Source organism: Nymphaea colorata, chromosome 4 (assembly GCF_008831285.2).
Source record: "Nymphaea colorata isolate Beijing-Zhang1983 chromosome 4, ASM883128v2, whole genome shotgun sequence".
NCBI lineage: Eukaryota > Viridiplantae > Streptophyta > Magnoliopsida > Nymphaeales > Nymphaeaceae > Nymphaea > Nymphaea colorata.
Genome location: NC_045141.1, coordinates 27,653,389 through 27,675,188, shown reverse-complemented (window position 1 = coordinate 27,675,188; position 21,800 = coordinate 27,653,389). Strand labels below are relative to the sequence as shown.

At 37.6% G+C, this 21,800-nt stretch overlaps 1 protein-coding gene across 7 annotated transcripts; it reads right to left on the bottom strand.

Annotated features, from left to right (window-relative positions):
* Positions 1-3,255: 3,255 nt before the first annotated feature.
* LOC116253694 (uncharacterized) lies at positions 3,256-21,555 on the bottom strand. Of its 7 annotated transcripts, XM_031628636.2 has the most exons (13): positions 21,211-21,555; positions 20,746-20,815; positions 20,566-20,624; positions 20,343-20,428; positions 11,734-11,831; positions 8,575-8,680; positions 7,085-7,366; positions 6,791-6,928; positions 6,350-6,685; positions 6,180-6,259; positions 5,953-6,077; positions 4,016-4,222; positions 3,256-3,595 (listed from the first exon to the last, which is right to left on the bottom strand). In XM_031628636.2, exons 4-13 carry the CDS (start codon positions 20,346-20,348, stop codon positions 3,576-3,578), a joined length of 1,398 nt encoding a protein of 465 aa, XP_031484496.1. In that variant the 5' UTR covers positions 20,349-20,428; positions 20,566-20,624; positions 20,746-20,815; positions 21,211-21,555; the 3' UTR covers positions 3,256-3,575. The 7 variants fall into 7 exon arrangements, with proteins under 7 accessions (XP_031484496.1, XP_031484495.1, XP_031484497.1 ...); XM_031628635.2 differs by lacking the exon at positions 20,566-20,624; XM_031628637.2 differs by lacking the exons at positions 20,343-20,428; positions 20,566-20,624; positions 20,746-20,815; positions 21,211-21,555 and adding an exon at positions 20,051-20,077 and having other exon boundaries at positions 3,256-3,599.
* Between the last annotated feature and the right edge of the window lie 245 nt (positions 21,556-21,800).

Genomic DNA, 21,800 nt, shown 5'->3' with positions numbered 1-21,800 from the left:
ACATGATCCAAAACATATCCTGCTATGTCCAAGTGTCGAGATCCGCGTGTCGGAGTGTCGACACCGGTACGTGACCCAGATTGCCATATCCATGTCACATAGGTTGCTTCATTAAGGTCCTAGAATAGTTTCCAGGTCCCACAGGACTGTTTTCCCTCTTTGTTGTATGGGTTTCATCCTATCTTTTGCCTTCAAAATGAGACGATCACATATCATTTATATCACATCCTTTGATCGCACTTGTCTAGCAATGCATGTTTTTCATTGACTTTTCTTATGTTTTACGGATAACATCTTAAAACTGGCCATTATACCAACGCATCTAGTTGGGGATGCATTTGTCGTGTCAACCAGACAACCATTTATTTCAATTGCATCTAATTAACATTTTTAACTTGACGAAGAGAATGTTCCTTCATCGAGATCCTAGAGTAGTTCCAAGGTCTCACAGGACTGCTTTCCCTTTTGTTGAACATGGTTCATCCTATCTTTTGCGCTCAACCCTAAACCCTAACCCCTAAACCCTAAACCCTAAACCCTAACCCTACCCTAAACCCTAAACCATAACCCTAAACCCTAAACCCTAAACCCTAAGCCCTGAACCCTAAACCCTAAGCCCTGAACCCTAACCCTAAACCCTAAACCCTAACCCTAAACCCTAAACCCTAAACCCTAACCCAAAACCCTAAACCCTAAACCCTTACCCTAAACCCTAAACCCTAAACCCTAAACCCAAAACCTAAACCCTAAACCCTAAACCCTAACCCTAAACCCTAAAACCCTAAACCCTAAAACCCTAAAAACCCTAAAACCCTAAAAACCCTAAACCCTAAACCCTAAACCCTTAACCCTAAACCGTAAACCCTAAACCCTTAACCCTAAACCCTAAACCCTAAACCCTAAACCTAACCCCTAAACCCTAAACCCTAAAGCCACACACACACATATCTTAAATTGTCCAACTCAAGAGCCCTGGTGGCTGCTTGGACGAAAAAATTAGAGACATACACGATTGTTAGTGATCGTGTTACTTAATCAAAATAAAGGAACTGTTAAACCACAGCTACCTGCCGCGTTTGTTATTCTGAAAAGTTCAGTAGATTTCCCTTATTTACCTAGGAAGGGCAATAATGTAATCGCATTCGTGGTGTAGTCACTTTCTCCGCCTAGAATTTGATGAGCTTCATGTTTTTATTATTAGCTTTCTTATTGAGAGAAAAGAGACCTCCTTTATAGTCTTCTCCGGGTTTTTTGGCTAGGTCGGGGCATGCTAGTTTCTGGTTTCCACGTTAATATATTCAAAGCATTGATATATACTTCATTTTGGCAACTTCTCCTAGCAAATTAAACGGTTCTTGATTTCAACGATCAAGTAATCTTGGTTGCATATGCGGGTAAAAAGGAGTTGCAAAAGAAATCAATGAACATAAATTATGAGATTTTAATGCATGACACTCAGAAGTTTGCTTCGTTTTGAACTTTGATTTCTCTTGCGCGCAGCCCTCTAAATCTAGGAGAGGGTCAATACCTTGACATTGACTGAGTGCAATTTTATTGTCAAAAAATTTTCGTTTTTCGGTGCAATGTCTCCCTCAAATTGATATTGACGTTGCAGAATAAAATGCTCAAATTGACCGATGGAAAGAGGGAAATTAGAATGACACAATCTGGTGAGGATAATATAGAAAAAAAGTTAAATGAACAAAGCTTAGTGTGGTAGAGAAGGAAGGAAGGTGCACCTCGTGTTATGTGTGGGTATTTGTCTAACTGATCAGCAAAAGTACTCCACATCGCCGGCACAAATTAAGTGATATAAAAGGCAAAACAACTTAAAAGGAGAGACTGTAAATTAGGCGGGAAGTAGGTTGGGGCATAGACAAAACACGCATACATGCGATCTAAAATTGAGATACATATACCGGAAATGATGATGGTCATTTGGCAAATTTCATTTAATTAATTGCTAGAATTAAACTGTGGAAGGTGTCGATAGATGCATCCCAGTGCATGTATTCCCGAACCTTCGTTGGTGCCCTTTCCTCTCGATCGGTAAGGTAGGGATCAGGGAGACCTTTAGAAGCGTTACACGTACTTCTTATATATTTAAGATCCAAAAGCTACATCTAGCTCGACTCAGGAAATTAACGTCTAACCTTCGCCTAACTACATAGGTATAGGGAGGGAGACCATTGGAAAAGTTACATGTACTTCTTCACATATTTAAATGTCCATAGCATATGGTTACATATAACATATGTTATACAATAATATAACATGTACTATATAACATATATTATATTATAACACATAACATATAGTTACATATAACATATGTTTATATAGTATAATATACATCTATAATATATATGTTATATAGTATATGTTATATTATTGTATAACATATGTAACTACATGTTATATAATTGTATAACATATGTAACTATATCTAACTATTCTCTAACATATGTAACAATATGCTATATTATAGATGTATATAACATGTACTTCTTCACATAGTATAACATATGTTAGACGTAACATCTTATATAAGACGTAACATCTTATATGTTATATAGTTACATATAACATATAATATATGCTATATAGGTTCCTGAGTGTTTATAACACTGAGGAAATCCAGCTGAAAGTCATACACGCAACCATGTTCAAAATTTTGGTCCCCACTTTTATTTGAAGACTGCAATTTCGGGGGAACAACTTTCCAATTTTAGTGGACAGGCAACCAGTTCCTTTCAAATGGTCCAACGACATGGAACCCTTAATTCTTTTCTTCAAAGAGTGGGAAAAAATGGATTCAATATATCAAGATATGAACTACCGTACGAATAAAGATCCTTGCCCACAAATAAATACCCGTTCTCAGAGGGACTTGTTAGACAAGAAGCACGTTTCAAACATGAGGTTTTAAAAATTATTGCACCATAATTTTTACGATAACGTGTCCAAGCTCCGATATAGAAAAGAGCTCCACTATGAACCCATGGCATTGATTGTCACATCCTAAAATCATGTAAGATGTGCATTAGACATGCTACTTCTGTGTCATCTTTCATTGGCGATAGCCATAGGAAGAAACATGGCATAAGACGCAGAAGAATCAAGAATAGCGCTTGGCCTGTCCTAAACATCATCGTTTCAACTTCATCAAATTCTATCAGGCACGAGGGAGAATTTTCTGCTCGGAGGACAAGGGCATTAAATTTGGGGCAGGTTATCTGTCTGAAAATTCAACACTAGGATAAAAGAGCAACCATCATTGCAGTCTAATAATAACCAGCATTTCTATCAATCCACTGGTTATAAATCACACTATAAGGATCAACTTTAAAAGCAGGTTTAAGGAATCGCCATCTCTAATGATACAACAGATGTTAAAAGACAGATAATAGGTGGTCTTGGAATGAACCGCTACGAAACCATTCAAAACCAAATATACACACCAGGAAGGCCTTCTTCAAGTCACAAGCTTACTCATCTGAGATTGCGTCCACCCCTCTCCATGTCAAGCACAAATGGTTGTCTTTGTTGTTACCAGCAACAGAATCACATAGGAGTTAATCACTTTCATCTTCATCTGTCTTGATCAAGTACGATGTCCACAAAAAAATAGCATTAGAAGATATTTCAAGAACTCCAGCGTATAAGATGGAAAATGAAAACAAAGCAATATATCTTGCTTTTCAAAAATACTGCCCATCCTAGGATTGGAAGATCCTAGAGAGGGCATGCTACTTGAAAATCCAGTCCCGTTTTGGAACTGGTTTTACAAAGAATAATTGGATTTCCATATCCAGAACAGCAACTCATCAGTTGCTACCTCTTATGCACATAGATGGTCCTTCCACAACAAACAAAGGCAAGAATAGACATCAGTAGTCAGAACATGACAAATTTCAAACAGGAAAGCTAAATGTTCTTAATATTTTATACAAACAGACACAAAATACCAAGAAGCATAAGAGTAAGACGAGTTATTGGACTGAGCTTTACGTACCATCTTCATGTAGTGCATCGTTCTTCTCATCACTATCACTAACTTCATCATCAGTATCACCTTCACTGTCCTCACTGCTTTCATCTTTTGGATTTAATGGCATAGGAAAGTTTGTTCTCGTCCTACGAGAACCTGAAATTATATTTGATGTGTCAATGCCTTCTAAATCTTTTTCTCTCTCCTTTTTCCTTCTCACATCTTTTATCTCTGTTAACACAAAACAGATACTAAAAACATGTTACTGTGTTAATATTCAACAGACATAAAAGTACAAGAAATACATCATGTACAAGATCCTATGCCCAGCACCTGTCTCCAATGACAGTGTGAGATAAGATATCTTAAAGGAGAATGAATAAGCAAATATGAGTACAGTCAATAAATAAAGGAAATTATGTGCTTAATGCGCATAATAGTTGTCGAGTGATCTCTTTCAGAAGTTGACAGGCCAAACCATTGCCAGAAATACCTTTCCAGGTACTTCTCGGAAAGGTTCCTGCCAGAAATTTTTTTACTTTCGTTGTGTTCCTCTCAGCAAAATCTGGAAATTCAAAAAAAATGGAAAATTATAAAATTATCAGTTTTTTACTAATTTTCCTGGAAAAATATTGATAAAGATCGGAATAATTTTTAAAATTTAGAGTAAGAAAAAAGAAAATATATGCTTAATAGTATATAAAGGATTTCATTTTTTAAAGGGGCACATTTAGAAATATTTCTTGTCTTTACAATTTTGAACGTATTGTGATATTTTACTGATAAACATTCTCTCTTTTTTGACAATACTACTCTGATATTTTCCACAGATTACAGATATCGGTGACGATAAAGTTAACGTGCTCTTTAACTTCTCCAGTGTCTTGACAATAAATGACATTGACTCAATAAGTAACAAAATCTCCTTTTAATCATGCCAAAATGCAATGCTGAAACAAGCCTGCAGGAATGCAAAAATGCAGTGGAAACCAGAAAAGATTCCTAGAACATCAGTAATGACAGAAAGACTAACACAAGAACCAAAAGGAGAAAAAATAAATTATCACACTTGGATTTCACCTATGTCACATGAGTGTAGGGTGCGGGTGCCGATGCCGGCGCAGCGTATCCCACAAAATTTGGGTGCGAGGGTGCGGTGAGGGTGTATATATATAATATATTTATTTTATATATATAAAAATGTATGTATTCATAATATATATAATTTTAGTTTGTTTCTTAGCTTAATTTTATATATATAAAAATGTATGTATTCATAATATATATAAGTTTAGTTTGTTTCTTAGCTTAATTTATCCCTTTTTTTTTTACTTTTATTACTGTACATAAAGATAGAAAGGGACAGAGAGAAGAAGTAAGAGAACATGCATAAAAAAGGATGCGGTTGGGGTGTGTGTCGGAGCCGCACCCGTATCAACACCAGCACCAGCGTCATGTCGACACGGGTGCAGCCCCTTTTTTTGAAGAGTCTGTGTGACATAGGATTTCACACAGAATGGTGGAAAGAATCAAGAATGATTTTCCTAGAGGATGATGGAAAGAATCAAGAATGATCTCACTTCAGGAAAGATTTTGGTCTAATCAGTTCATTCAGTTCAGAATCTTGTTGCCAACAGTGTCTCCTAAGCACTGCAGCCTACTGCACAAGTGCCATGAGATTATAATAGGATTTACTAACAAGAATATCTGCAAGGTTCATTGAACTAAAATCTGTAAAAGGATTATGTGTTCCAATGAGGGAGCCAAGTGGAAACCCCCATGGCACGGACATTTTCCACAAGGATGCAGTAAAAGGCCAATATTTTGCAATTGCAATCTCTAGGAAGCGACAAAGCAGGAACAGAAGTATCAAGATCATAAGGAATAGCAAAAAAGCAATCCACCATATTCGCATTGTTCTGGAACCCGTACAAAGTGAACCGGAATTGAGCTGTCATTACCTTTTTCAGAAGGATTTAAGGGCAGTCCTTCTCTTCTTAATATATCCTCCAATTCCTTAAACAAACTTGACACTTGTTTGCTCTCAGGAGCTTGCTTGACTCTTTTGTACACAGACGGTGGAACACTGATAACAAGTATGAAGGGAAATATGAGAAATTAAGAAATGCACTTTTATAATAGGATTCATTTCTCCACAACGAAAAAGGTTGAGGGAATAAAAGCATACCACATCCCACATGATCTGATAATATTTTTCAGGTGCTCAATTTTCTTGCCATATTCCAAAGATGATTTTGATTTTTTCTCCTACATGTCAACATTCTCTAATGTAAAGGACATCCATAACAAACTTAATTTCCAGAAAAGTTTTCCAACTGAAAGACAATAGAATAAAACCTTGACATATTTCTCATGGGATGATTGAGAGCTATCCATGGAGGAGTTTGCATCAACTTGTTTTTCCCCACTCTTTTTACCTAAACCACGGTCTCCTTGTTTGCTCATTTCATGTAATTTCTTGTCTTCAAACTTTCTCTTCCTCTGCTTTGCTATATTTGACCTTTTCTCTTTTCTTTCTTGTGCATCATCATTAACAACATTATCTGAATCTGACAAGCTCAAACCTTTCTCTTTCAGTTTTGAAGGCTTCTTGTTACTTTCTTTATTAGAGAAAACTTCACAAGGATGATTGGCCTTTGACCCATTTACAGATTCAGCAACCGAACCCAGCACCTACAAACACAAGTGAAACATTAAAATGTCAATTAGTGTGTCAAAAATGTCAATTAGTGTGTCAAATAAATATGTTCCTATATTACTTCAAGAATGAAGAACCACCTCATTTAGTTTCTCACGGATGAAATTCTTGTAAGGGTCAAGAGCAAATTTATTAAGATGAAGATCCTCTTCAAGCAAACGGCGAGCACCCAAATAAGTGACAGTTCTGAAAGCAAATGTAAGACAATGCAGACGGAACTATAACTCTATAAGTCCCATTATTAAGAAATAAAAGAGTTCGTTCCAGCTTCAATTCAAAGACAATATACCCCAAATCTGATCATTTTTAATATATAAACCGAGAGAAAATGAAAAAATTCACAAGAAACAGCATTTACAGAACCACAAGCTTACATACTCAGAATGAGCCTTAAAATATGATGCTCTTTGTTGAATAGCATCATGTATGATGTCCTCGTTTACTACTTGTTCAGTTTCTTCCAGTCTGAGTTCTACCTCTGGGTTCTCATCTGTTTTTCCTGTCAAAGTTGCTGATGCATCTTCCTTCCTTTCATTGGCCAAATTAGCATTTGCTACCTCCTCTTCTAGGCTAAGAGATTCAGAAGTCTTTGGCTTTCCTGTTTTTGCTTCTCCCAGGTTCTTAGATGTGTTCACCTCAGCAAAATCATGGAGGCACTAACGCAAACTAAAAAACATAAGCACTTATATATATTGCAAAAGTTCAACAATGTAATATACTAAATAGTTCATGTTCAACACAGACATACAAAAAACGCACAAAAGGACATGCATAAACAAGCATTTACTTGGATATATATACACTCACATACATATAAAGGACATATTATAAGTGTTTTTGGAGTACCAAAATTAATTTTTTAGAGGTTTTATTCTATGTATGTGTTTTTCCCTTGATTTCTAGTTTCTAAGCATGAAATATAGATCTCGATATTAGAAATTGAATCTACCACTCACAAAGCACAAGAGTTATTCTGACTACCACCACTTTTTGTTTTCCCACCAACAGCATATTACTGAAGAATCTGAAACAAATGTGCAACTGCACAGATGCCTATAAGCACAAACCATGCATAAAATTCTAGAAATACAGCATCAGCATTGATTTCCCAAAAAAACATAAATAACACAAAAAACATCCACTATGTTACCAAAAAAATAGTTGCATAAAAAATATTATAATTGTTGACCTACTTACTTGGTTCTGTAATGGTTCATGTTTCCTTGTAACAGATTTACGTAAGCTAATAAAAAATTGTGTGCACAAAAGCAATGGAAGTTTTTCAGATAGTCAAACTGGGGTTAGGTAGAAGTGTACCAGCTTTGGTATAGGGACTTGGCATTAAAATTTAAAACAAGAATTTAGTTTTTCACTATAAAATTTTGAGTTGATAAAAAAATTAAAAGAATTTCCACTATGATGATGCTTAAAATAAGGAAACATCTACTCCTAGCAGCCAATCTAAAGGATTATGTTTATATATATATATATATATATATATATATATATATATATATATATCATTTTCCATGTTTGGCACGTTGAAGCTTCTTAATTTTTATTTCACATCAAAACAGCCAACGGCTAAGTCAGTTGGACTGCTGTCAAAGGAAAAACAGGGACGTCACACCTATAAGACAGGAGGTGCTTTACATTCAATGCAAACTTACCATTAGCAAGGGTGTCAAAGTCAAGCACCACAACTCCCCCTAGATGGTCAACACTATGCAAACTTATGGCCCCATTTGAACATGTAATTTGAATGAAACATTTATCTATATCAGAAAACATGGATACGTCAACATCAAGTTCAAAACAAATGGTGGCATAGGCTGGAAGAAGAAGTTTAACAAATTTAAGGTACCTCATGTAGGCATTGCTTAACAAATCTCTTATGTGTGTCCAATGAAAACATTTGCAATCCCAGATCCTTTTCTAGAAGTCTTCTCACGCCTTCTAAAGTTAGTGAGCTGCAAAACCAAAAAGAAACTTTATTCAACTGTGAACAACTTCCATAGCAAGACAACAAAACATTCTTTTTTTTTTTTTGGCTCTAGTAGACTGGTCTAACAACATTGGAACATTCAAGTTTGTGAAGACCAGACATCAGAACCTCCTGACCTTCTCAACTCGGCAAAGAAAGACACATAGGCACAAGAAACAGATCACATAGACATTAGTAGCTATTTGATAATGAAATTTCTTATGAGAACATATTTTCTCTTTAATTGGTTTTATTAATTTAATTAATCCAACCATGTAGATGTGATATTTTAATTGATATTAAAGAGATTTTGTAGATAATAGTGGAGGCTATGTAAAATGATTTTGTCCATGTGTATATATAATTTATAGGTCAGCATAAAAAGAGCAGCTCATATTTATGTTTGCAAATCTAAATCTAATGAGTTTAGCGTGAACAAATAAAAAGGATGAAGTTTCATAAGTTTTTACTAAAATCAAGCAGTATTCTATGAAGGCAAATATAAGGACAAATGTAAATACTTGCTGTATAAAGAAAGTACTTGTCTCATATTCAAATTTGACTTATATACATAATAGGGAGAACAAAGAGAGGCATTTAAGTGTATTTTTTATTGTATGGGAAAATAAACAACAATTCTGAACTTTTTTCCTTTTTCTACGAATCCATACATCAAAGTTGAAATTTTTGTTGTTTTCAATGGTAAACATAAAAAATAAGCCATGAGATAAAAATGGTGAAGGGGAAATTCTGAAAAATGTGGTATACTATTTTAATCTACTAAACATAGAACTTCCATCAATCCACAAATTTCAGGAGGGCACTAAATGTGGCTCCACCAGCAGTTGGGAGCTGCCCACCCTCACCCTTATATAGTGAACTCTCAATCTTCACTTGTAAATAAATGCATCTGCAACATGCACTTTGAATATTTTAAATGAAGAACTATTTATTCAACCGTTTGAGATCACTTCTATTCTTGTGTTTTTGGCCCTTTAGTTGGCTCTTTGTAGAAGTTCTCTCTAATGAAAGTGTGGTCATTATCTATATTAAGGTCTATAACTTTACATGGGATGAGAGCCAGTACTCTTGACTTTGGAACATCATCCCTGCCTCAGGAAGCATGCACATTGAACATGCAATTGGGTGCTTGGCTTGAGTTCCACAACAAAATTCTCCTCCTCTCAAGATCATTAAATGCATGCTAATACCTTCTTCCCTTATTTTTATGATTCCCTACAAATTCAAATTCCACAAAGCAAGATATATAGGTCTCTGCTGTGAAGCGCCATATACATGGAGGCAAGAGGGAACCTTATCTTTGCCTTGCCAAGACCATAGTAAAAAAGATATTCCTGAACATGCAAGGAAGGTAGAGTAATGGTTAATGGATCATCTCAAGGTTATGTCTTGAATATGAAAGAGCGTTGAAGTTAGCCGATATGCAAGTTTGACAAAGTTGCACATGCAAATGAAACTTGAGAGCAAACTTCATCTTGGAGGGAAGACTAAAACCAGTAGGCAGGGAGACAAAAAACATGAATGAGTAATTATCTCTACCTTATCCAAATTCCAAACTATGGGAGAGTTTGAACATGCATGATGCAAGACCTAAACTTTTACACCAACCTGATGTGCCACTGATAGATGAGGCTCTATCTATACTTTCTGAGGAGGAAAGTAGATTTAAAGATCTCAGATTCTCAAAAATGATAAAGACTCGAGGATGGCTGTTATATGGCTCAACTCTAATATGAAGACCTATAGGCTACAGTTGAGTCTTCCAGCTTTAGCAGATGCTGTAATGATGGTAGACCTAGGGAAAATTGATTGCCACAGTTGTGGTAAGTCCAGACATACCAAACGAATTTTTCCTAAGAAGAAGAAGAAAAATGATAAGAAGATTGCTGCAGTCAACACCGCTCAAGATGCAAATATCACCAAAAGCAAATGTATTGGGTCCATGTCATTTGCTCAACTTTTTGAAGCACTCCAACCATTTTTTAACAATGGATCCTCATTGAGAGGACCAGCAGTTGCATTATCTTCTTCCAGTAGGACTTGTTGGCTCTTAGATTTCAGTCCATTTCATATATTCCCATCACACTAACTCTAAAATTCTTATGTATACACTGCAAATGGAACTACACTTCATGTAGAAGTCATTCAATAGCTTGAAAACCTTTTCTAACAAAAAATCTCTGTATTCCAGTCATCAAATTGATTCCGAAGTTATATTGGACCTTCTATCTGTTTCTCAATTTCGGACCGTGGAAGTAATGTTTATTTCTCCTTCAATATATGTCAAGTGCAAAACCACCACAAAGCAAAGCTGACTGGAAAAGCCATAGGAGGGGAAGACTGGCTATTCAATAGATGTCAGGTGAAAAACCAATTACATAATTTGCAAAAATATACTTGTATGGATGCTTTTCAAGAAAACCTTTGATTATGCTAGAACTGAATGCAAGTGTGTTTATTCTTTCTGACAAAAATGACAATTCTTCATCTAAAGCACTTGCTTTGTTTTAGACATGCCGAAACCAAAGCAGTTTACGTGCCATGCTCCCAAAAACAACAAACTTTATGTCTGCTGAACTACTTGCTTAGTTTTCATGATAATGTAGGTGATAGTAAACATGAACCCTCATTTGAAGCCTAGTAAAGGAATACATGAAGATTATGTCATTGAGGATTCCGTGAGCATACCTAGAAATGAAATTTTTTATGTATAAAAGACATCACAGGGAGCATCAAATTCCAGCTACCAACAAAATGAATTCCCTAAACCTTCTATTCCTGAAAAATCTAGAAGGTTAACCATAAGACTTGATAGACTTGTAGAAGCTGTGACCATACCTCCAGACAAGAAAGCACAGTTATAGGATCAAATCCAAGACTGAGCAGGGCAAAAAAACCAATGCGAGACGCGGGAAACACATAGCAACAGAAAAAAGAAGAGAGAGAGAGAGAGAGAGAGAGAGCAAGCAGTGATGGGAGGAGAAGAAAGTGGATCAGCAGGACCGGCTGATAACTTACTCTGCTTGCTCCCTGAAGTCAGGCAAGCGTAGGCGCATAGCATTGGATATTATGTGGTAGAGTTCAGGCTCGGAGGACTCCATGTCCATCTCTTCCAACTAATAACACAAAATCAAAAAATAAGTAAATAAGCAATAAATAAAAATTAGAAAATGAAAACAAACAGTTTGGCATTAAAAACATGGGGAAAATGCCTAAAATAAAAAAAATGGGGCAAACATGAAAAAAATGTGTTTTTTCACTTTTTTGGCATCTCTTTCAAAAAGAACTTCATTTTTTTTAGTTTTAAACAACTGACTTATTTCTCGCGTTTTATGTGCTTTTTTTGGAAAAAAAATGTGTTGTGACTATTTTTTTAAATGAAATAATACTAAAATAGAAAATAAAAAACTAATTTATTCAATTGTCAGACAAGAAAAGCGCTAGGCTTGGATTTTACACTTATAAATTCAAGTTTCCCATACAATTAAACTCTAAACTAAAGCAGATTAAAATGGAACATGAAAATCAAATTCAATATTGTTAATCAGATCACAGGATCAAATTGAATCTTTATGAGTTTGGGCTGGACAAATAGCTGACAGCTTCTTGGCAAACCTCCCTAAATTCCTATGAGCTGAACAAAAGGGTGAGCATACCTTCTTCAAAAGAGTTGAGAAATTAACGAAAACATAGCACACATTGAGTATATTCCAACAAATGGCAAGAATGAAAAAATTGCCTACATGAGGTGATTAATATAAAAAAGCTTGACATATGATGTAGATTTATAAGCAAAGTTATATGTCCAGCCTATGTAAAGATTTTAAGGTCAAAGATGTAAAATTACTATGAGCTCAATATCTTACCATCATGAGACATGATATACCATACCATAAATGCTTTAAATCAGCATGTATCTATTGTGCACTATGTGACACGGGTACGTGGGATTGCCCTCACATACCCACTCCGATATGAGGGTATGCGGTGAGAGTGTTGGGTATGGGTTGGATCGGGTTTGTATGACCCAAACCCGATCCAAACTATAAGAAGCCATCGTTTGTATGTTACGAAACAAGTCGAGCCTGACCCCGACCAGCGTAGTTCCACAGTAGAGCAATGATTGGCGCCTTGGCAATGGCAACAACGTCCGGCAACCAACAGTCACATCCAGTAGTGCACAGTGGCAACTAGCAGCAGCCAGGTAAGTATTTTTTTTCATTTCACTATTACAACTTAGGGTTTGGGATTTTTCGTTTTTTTGATTTGGGGATGTTTTCGTTTGAAAATTGAACCGTAAATCTATAGATCTATATACGTTTTGACCTATGTCACATAGGTGCGGGGTGCGGCACACCTCAAAAAATTTAGGTGTGGCGAGGGCATTTATTATTATTATTATTATTATTATTATTATTATTTTATTATTGTTAAAGAGTATTTCTGAAATATTAGAAAGTTAGAGAGGAGGTCTTTAAATATTTTCTTATAATAGTTGGACTGTTTTTGTAAAGTTTGTACCGCTAGCCCTAATCTCTTTTAAAGGAGATTAGGGTTACGTTAATGAGACATTGTTTTTGGCTTTCTCTCTCTCATTGTAACATGGTATCAGAGCCTTCTCCTGCGCCGACAGCCAAGTGAGGTTTCTGGCGATCATTCTCTTCGGCAACCTCTTCTTCCGGCGATCTCCTTCTTCCTCCCTCTTTTCATCTCCCATCTCTATTCCTTCTTACCACCCAATAAGAAGTCGGTAAGAGAATAGAGGTTGGGTGCGCTGCGTGGAGAAGGACCTTATCACGCCTATGTAGAAGGAGTGATCAGATCCTTGAGTGGATCTCATGGATGTTACTGCTGCTGTGATCAGAGTTTATGTTGACCGTAAGGAGCAGAATGACCTATAGATCGTGGATGTGAAGTCTGTAAGTTGAAGCTTAATGAGTTGTGGACTACTGTTCATCGTAGGTATGAGATCTATCGTTTGATTGTGTTGGGATATTTGCCGTGCATTGTGGACAGCCAGATTTATGTGGTGCGGCTGTATTTAAGAATAGCAGCAATCATTAGTCGATGGTGAAACTATTAAAGTTTAGAATTTACTGTCTATTGAAGATTTCCTGCTTGTGTTGCAGTCATCAGCGACAATTATTGTATTGAGTGTCTGCCTGTGTTTCTTACTATTTTGCTGTCTGAATTTCAGCCTGTGTTGTTGTTTTTGTCGGCTGAAACTATTCAGAATGATGCCTGAGTTGCTGCCTGTTTTATTGAATTTATGATTTGATGTTGGAGCTATAAGTGTTTTCCAGATTCTCCTGTGCTGCAGTTATTTTGATATTCCTCTAATATTCGTAGTCAGCTAGGCCTTCTTGATTTACTATGGTTGAAAACAGTAAATCTAAAAGTTCTATTGAATACAAGATGGCTGGAAATTCATTCTCTTACGGAACCACGATCAAACCGAATGGTTTAAACTATGAAATATGGTCTATGGTGTTCATAATGTCGTGGCTGGTCATATGAAGAAATATGTTCTTGAGGAGGATGAATCTACTGAGAAAAAATAAACATATGCTGCGTGGGATGAAGATAATTACATTGTTATGTATTGGATTATGAATAGTGTGGAGTCTCATATAGTTCCAATTATTGCATAGTATACCAATGTCAAAAAATATGTGGTCTTTCTTGAAGAAGGCATACTCGCATGCCACTAATGTAATTAAGATTCTACAATTGGAAGAAGAGTTATGCAACATACGGCAAGGGGATCAGTATTTTGCTACATTAATTGTTGCATATGAACGGTTGAAGGCTCTTCATCCACCTTGCCAGCATTGTTATGCATCACTTTGAAACTGGTATGGTAGTGAAGTTTCTATCCAGCTTATCTCCAGAACACTCTGTGGCAAAGTTTCAAATTCTCACAGGCAATGATCTTCCAGACTTAGCAGACACGTATAATAGGTTGAGTTGTCTTGCAATCACTCTTTCTCAGAATACGCATGATACACCAGTCTTTGCACTTGTGATATCAGGAGGATGTGGCCCTAGTTCCTTTGCTGGCACTAGGGGACGTGGTGCAGGCCGTAGAGCAAAACGCGATAGATTTCAGTGCTCTTATTGTGGCAAAGTGGGTCATCTAGAGGATCGTTGTTGGGACAAGCATCCTTACCTCCGTTCGAGCGTTTCCTCTGGACGTGGTGGAGATAGAATCGCCACAAGCAAAGGTCCTTCTTCATCCCAAGCAGCCCATTCAAAGGCAACAATATCTATGGTTGAGTCTTCTACTGATCCTTCTATATCCATGTCATATTCCCTTAAGTAAGGATGAATATGATCGTGTTCTTGCTCAGAGGTCTGCCTCTACATCTGCCAATGCTAATGTTATAGACTCAGCATTCTCTGTTGGTGCTCCTACTGATAATCCAGGTATGACATGGATGATAGATTCTGATACTTCTAGACATAGTTGTAATCAACTACAAAATTTTTCATCATTTGTCAGATTCTCTACACCACAACATGTCAAGCTGGCTGATGGCAAGTTGTCCCCTGTTTTGGGCAACGGTGATATCTACCTTCCACATTTAGGCACTATTACACGTGTGTTGTATGCTCCTTAGTTTCATGTTAACTTGTTATCTTTAAGCAGCTAGTTATTGACTTACACAGTAAAACCATTTTTTACCCTGGTTCTTGTTCTTTTTAGAACTTACTAACTGGCAAAATGATTGGTTGTGGCTGTGAATGTGAGGGACTTTATTTCCTGTCAGTTACAGTTAATGTTCCAATTGATGTTGTTGCATCTTCAGTCCCTTCGAAACCTTCTCCTTTCCAGTGGCATCTCAAACTGGGTCATCCGTCAGTACCCAAACTTTGTCGCATGTTTTCAGATATTCCTGCATCAAAGTCCTTATGTGATGATTGTCAGTTGGGTAAGCATACACGGGGCAGCTTTCCTTCAAGTCAGAGTCTGTTTGATCTCATTCATGTGGATGTATGGGGTCCTAGTCAGGTTCCTTTTCGTTCATGTTTCCGACACTATCTTGTTTTAGTTGATGATTTTACTAGATTCAGTTGGGTTTTCTTGTTAAGGGAAAGATATGAAATCATATATATTCTTCAGAAATTTGTAAGGAAATAAAAACTCAATGTAGTTTCATTGTCAAAAATATTCGCACTGATAATGCTCTTGAATTAAAGTCTTCCATTTTCCTTGAGTTTTATGCCAACCATAGAATTCAACCTCAATATACTGGTCCATACACTTCTCAACAAAATGGTGTAGCTGAACGCAAACATCGGCAACTCCTAAATGTGGCTCGCACCCTTATGCTACATTCTCACATGCATGCCTATTTTGGGGGAGATGTTATTCTTACTGTATGTTACCGCATTAACAGATTACCCTCTTCCTCCATCCAAGAATGTATTCCCATTCAAATTCTATATCCGAGTCGTTCATTATTTCATTCACATCCCAAAGTATTTGGATGCACTTGCTTTGCACATATCCTAGACCCAAACAAAAATAAATTGCTGCCCAGGCCATTAAATGTGTATTTATTGGCTACTCAGCAGATGTTACATTATTTGAGTCTCGTCCTTCTTTTTCTCCTTCAAGTCCCTCTCCGTCTGAGATGCATGTACCTGTACGTCTTCCCATTCCACTAGTGTCACTTGAGTCATTCCCACCATCTCAATCTAAGTCACATGAACGTTTCCTTGATCCTCCATTGGTTTACACTCGTCGTCCTGGTCTCTCTCCTAGCCGTCCATCAGCATCTTCTCAAGAGGTAAGCTCCACTAATAAGATTGACTCAGGCTTAAATTATGACCATTCTGCAGCAGATCTCCCTATTGTCATTCGCAAGGGCAAGCGACAGTGCACACTACATCCTATTTCTAATTATGTCTATGCTGACCGTCTGAGTACAAGTTTGGTGTAATTTGATCAAGCTCTATCAGGTCATGTTATCCCGTCTTCTCACCATCAAGCCTTGTTAGATCCAAGTTGGCGACGAGTCATGCAGGAGGAAATGGATGCTCTTCTTCCTCAGGAGACTTGGGATTTGGTGGGTCTACAGATGCACTGTGATGTGGTTGGCTCAAGATGGGTATTCACCATCAAGTATCATTTTGATGCTTCAGTTGTACGGTTCAACGCACGTCTTATCGCAAAAGGGTATGCTCAGACTTATGGTGTTGACTTCTTTGGGACTTTTTCGCCTGTGGCTCGGTTGGGCACTATTCGATTGATTATATATTTTGTTGTCTAGCGAGAGTGGTCTCTTCCAACTGGATGTGAAAAATGTTTTTCTATATGGAGACCTTTCTGAAGCCGTCTATATGCAGCAACTGCCTGGTTTTGAGGGACAAGGGGAGTGTTCCAAGGTATGCAAATTAAAGAATGCTATTTATGGACTTAAACGGAATCCTCGTGCATAGTTCTAGAAGCTAACTGAGGTGTTATCTAAGTGTAGATTTGGACGATCCCAGCTTGATCACTCCTTGTTTATCAAGCGAGGCACATCTGATATAGTGATATTGATTATCGACGTGGATGATATTGTTCTCACCGGGTAAAATGATCAAGACATAGCTCAGACAAAGGAGTTTTTACAGCAATACTTTATTACAAAAGACCTTGGAGGCTTGGACAACTCTGTTATTTTGGTATTGAGGTGGCTCGTAGTAGTAAAGGAGTTGTAGTGTCTCAAAGAAAATATGTTCTTGATCTTCTACAGGAAACAGGATTATTGGGGGCTAAAGCCTAAACCTACCACACTTCCCATGAATCCCTGCATTCATATACATGATGATGAATAAGAGCCTTTTGACTCTAGATCATAAAGATCTCTGATAGGGAAACTGTTATATTTGATTGTCAGCTTAGGTGCTTCGAGAGGGAGAACGGAGGAAGGAGCTACTGCCAGTGGAGGGAGAAGACGGAGGAAGGAGGTGGTAGAGGGAGAAGATGGAGAGACAGGATTGGGAAGTGCCCTAAATCGTGTTTTACATAAATGAAAATAAATAAAAAAAACAAACCAAACAATGGACCAAAATGTCCATGACGCGGTTTGACCACACCGGACTCGCGTCAAACGTGAGTTGGGTACGGGTCCAAATATGACAAAAATAGTCGGGTGCAGCTGACCGCACCCAACTCACTTTGACTATGTATGGGTGTGAATCTAGGTCGCACCCGCACCCGGCACCGCGTCGATGCAGCTGCGGGTTCAAAAATGTCGCACCCGTGTGACATAGGTTTTGATGTTTTGTTTAATTTTATGTGTTTATCTGTGGCTGCCACTTTTGTCTCGTTGCATTTTATTTCTATCAGCTATTTTGGCTGCCAATTTTGTTTGGTTGTTGCCATTTTTTATTAAAAGTTTGATGAATCTATCAATTATTTCTTTCAACTCACTACAGCAACCAAAAAAAAGTTGTGTTGCCGATCAGCCAAGATTAGGCGCAAGCCTAAATGAAGAGTGATCACCTGATCGTGATTGGTTTTCTCACTTTTCTATAACAGCTGATTGTTTATTGTTCTATTCTTTGAATTTTTAGTTCATTATATTCTTTTGTTTTGCATCTTTTTATTATTTTCTTTGTAGATGTTTTATGGGATTATAGTTCTGAACTATTAAAGTTTGTTTTTCATTTATCATTTTTGAGAATTTAAAAATTTGCCATATCTACATACCTAGAATTTTCAAAATAGTCGTACCCACACCCATGTGACATAGGTTGTGCACATTGTGGGTGCATACTGCATTCTATGTACTTAATTGAAATCCAATATTGAAAACCTTATTACTTGTTATTCTTATTCTCTTCTTTTATTCATTTTCATCTTTCTACTCTTATTTATAATTGTTTTATTTCCGTAAAAGAGGTGCTTAGGGACGTGTAGAACAAAAGTACGAACAAGAAGAGGTGATGGTGATGCCAGCAAGATAAGGAAGTTAGGAAAAGATGCAGCAAATGATGAGACAAGAGAAAAGAGAGAGAAAAAGTAGGGCACAGGGCCAACACTGGCATGAACTTGACAGCAAATTTGATGTAAAGTAGCCTTAATTTTTGTTTTCATGTTAAGCATGAAAACATCTAAATGCCACTTACCATTGCAACGAACTCGCAAACCTTTTTAAATTTTTAAGTTATTGCCAAAATTGGGCATATGATTGACAGTTTGGCTAAAAAACAACCTCATGGTGAATCATAAATCATTACATTCGTGCATAAAGCTTCACTCGAAAACGAATCTGTGGACAAAAAAGGAATCATTGGCATTAACTTAGACTAGGTGAGGACCTTGAATAAAAGAAAACCAGTTAATGTACATATGTGACAAAGAATTTAACCAACTAGTGCAATAAGAAGTAGAAAAAGAAAAGTGTGACAAAAGAAAAGTGTGACTAGTTCAATAGTGGGGAGTAACATGGAGGTTTGTGTTGCAACTTCAAAGTTTCTACAGGTAAGAAGACTCATGACTCCAAGGGATAAAAGCACAAAACAGAGTGCACTTTCAAAAAAAGATCACTCCAGGTAGCCGAATTCTTTTGATGTAAGGCAACACTTAAGGCAAACAGAATGAAACTAGATTCACTCAAACAGAACCCAACAAACGAATTATAAATTAAATTGTCCTCAATGCATAGACAACTAGCGAAGGGGTCATCAATTTGGATGAGTTTAAGGTTGCTGTTGAATCACCCCAGCAGGAACATTCTAGCATCATCGCTCAGGGGAGCCACCTAGCTTGCAATGTAGGAACAGTATTGGGGCTCCTCTACCTCTCACTTCCCTTTCACTTCTCCACAATTTATTCCTTTCTACCTGGAACTATGAGCTTTGATGTGATGAGTGCACTCAACATCTGTACAAGGCTAGTATAGAAATGCAAATGGTAGACATATTCTGTATTGCAGTGGATCCTGGTGCACTAACTCAAATAAAGAGAGATAAGCTGCAGTATCAAGATTTAATAATCAGGCTAGCGTCCGCATACGAGGATTATGTCTTTTATCTGCCTGCCTTTATGGACTTCCGTGGTAGAATCTACCGCTCACGTATCTTGCATTTTCATGAGCGTGATTTAGCTAGAAGTTTAATAGTATTTGCCAATAATCATCAAGAAGGAAGCAACCTGTCGGCTAAGGACATAGTTGCCTCTTCAGCAGCCTTTAAGTATAAGAAATTCTATCTTTATGATGATGCTCTTCAATGGTATAAGGAAAAACGGCTCTAGTTTCCATTAGCAGCTGTAGTACTAATGACATACAATTGGTTGTCAAGTGAGTACTAATGGCATACAATTGCAATGAGTCCTGACCTTTCCTTCCATAATGAGTCCTGACCTTGGTGAGTAAGGAATCGGGACTCTAGTATCATGTAGAGGAAAACAGGAAGCACGAAGATACAGCCTTCAATCAAAATCAACGAAAGGGAAATCTAATTAAAAATCATGTCCAGACAACACCGTCAACAGCATAACGTAAGTGAATGTAAAACGTGAAAGGAAATGACAATATATTATGCTACGAGAAGAGTGATCTTAGATGTAAAATCATAACCAACAAGCAGAGACAACAGCTAACAACCAAAAGAGAACAAATATTATTCACCTTCATCTCAACGTCTCAGTTCTGACAGGAAAGGCCAAAGAAATGTGTTATGTTGGATGGATGAGAATTAGCTGATCTTTTGAATCCTGCATGAGCAAATGCCGTCTATCAGGAAATCTGCAGTTGGATCATTTTATGATAAAGTTAAACACTGCAGCCTTCAGTGCCGCCCCAACCAACTGGACTGTTTCTTGAAATTATAGTTTTATTCGCGCAACTTTACTTTCTTCTCCACTCCGAAGTCTCGACAGAGTTTTTGAGAGTGCACATCCGTAATAACTCCTAACGGAACCAAGCCACACAGTCCGGCATCTCAGAAGCAGAAGAAAAGAAGGAGACGACACAAATAAGCGAAATCAAAAACAGGGAGGAGAAGAAGGAGGATGAGGAGGGAAAGACTCACCGCTGAGGGTTCCCGTCGCTGGCAGCCTCTCGCCAGAAAAAGTGCACCACTACAAAGTCTTCTGATATACCTAGAAAGATGTACAAAAAATATTGAATTGTCTGTCATATCACAATAGAGATTATTAGATGAAACTGGCAGAAGATATGGGGTTTGATCCACCTAATCCTGGAAACTGAAAATGAACAGCCGAACGAACAGGGTTACATGAACATTATAGCATGCCTTTAGGAATTATGAAAACTGAAAAGGAACAGCCGAACAGGGTTACATGAACATTATAACATCAGCATAGGGGCAAATCAGAACGCCCAGAGACTGGCAGTAACTAGCAATCTAAATTCTAAAACTCCAAACGGCCAAACAGCAATCAAAGAGGCTAAATAAAACCCCAAATCAGACACCCAAATCAAAATACGAACGAAAGAAACAGTGACATAGAGAGGGAGAGAGGGAGAGACTTACTCGGTGGCGTCGGTGCCCTAGCAGGCTAGCCTGTGTCTCTTAACAATGAACATTCAAGAAGAAAACCGGCGGCCAGTGCAACAGGAAGAAAAGGCGAAGACAGCCACTGTTGGCGGTGCCAGTGCGCTGCAACGGCCTACTGCAATGGGCGTTGGGCGAGTCGACGACTCGACGCCCGATGGGCGATGGCAAGGACAAGCACTCTGCAGAGTGCAGACTCGCAGAGGTGAGAGGGAGGGGGACTCAAAACGGGCACTCTGAGAGTCTCAAACTACCAGCCCCCCAAACATTTCGCAGGCTCGCCGCTCGCGCCTCGCAGCCTGGTGGTGACCTGGTGGTGTGGCCAGCTCTGATTAATATTCTTTATCCTGGTTAGATAACTGCAGACAAGACTGCAGCAGTAGTCGTCTTTCGCCAACATTGAACCTTAAAATGAAATTTTTGGCAACTTTTAGCTTACCAAAAATGATATAGACAACGAAATATATTACTGTATATTTGTGATTAAGATATGATTTTATATTTATCCTAATACTTTTTTTTGGACCAGAAGATCGTATCGGAAAAAAGTGATTTTGAAACAAAGGTTT

Bases quoted from the DNA above. Each gene is read 5' to 3' on its own strand.
- LOC116253694 (XM_050077678.1), bottom strand. The intron at 6,929-7,084 runs GTAAGCTTGTGG...ATAGAGTTATAG, and splicing joins TTAAGGCTCATTCTGAGTAT to TTCCGTCTGCATTGTCTTAC. The intron at 6,260-6,349 runs GTTTTATTCTAT...GTTGACATGTAG, and splicing joins CCCATGAGAAATATGTCAAG to GAGAAAAAATCAAAATCATC.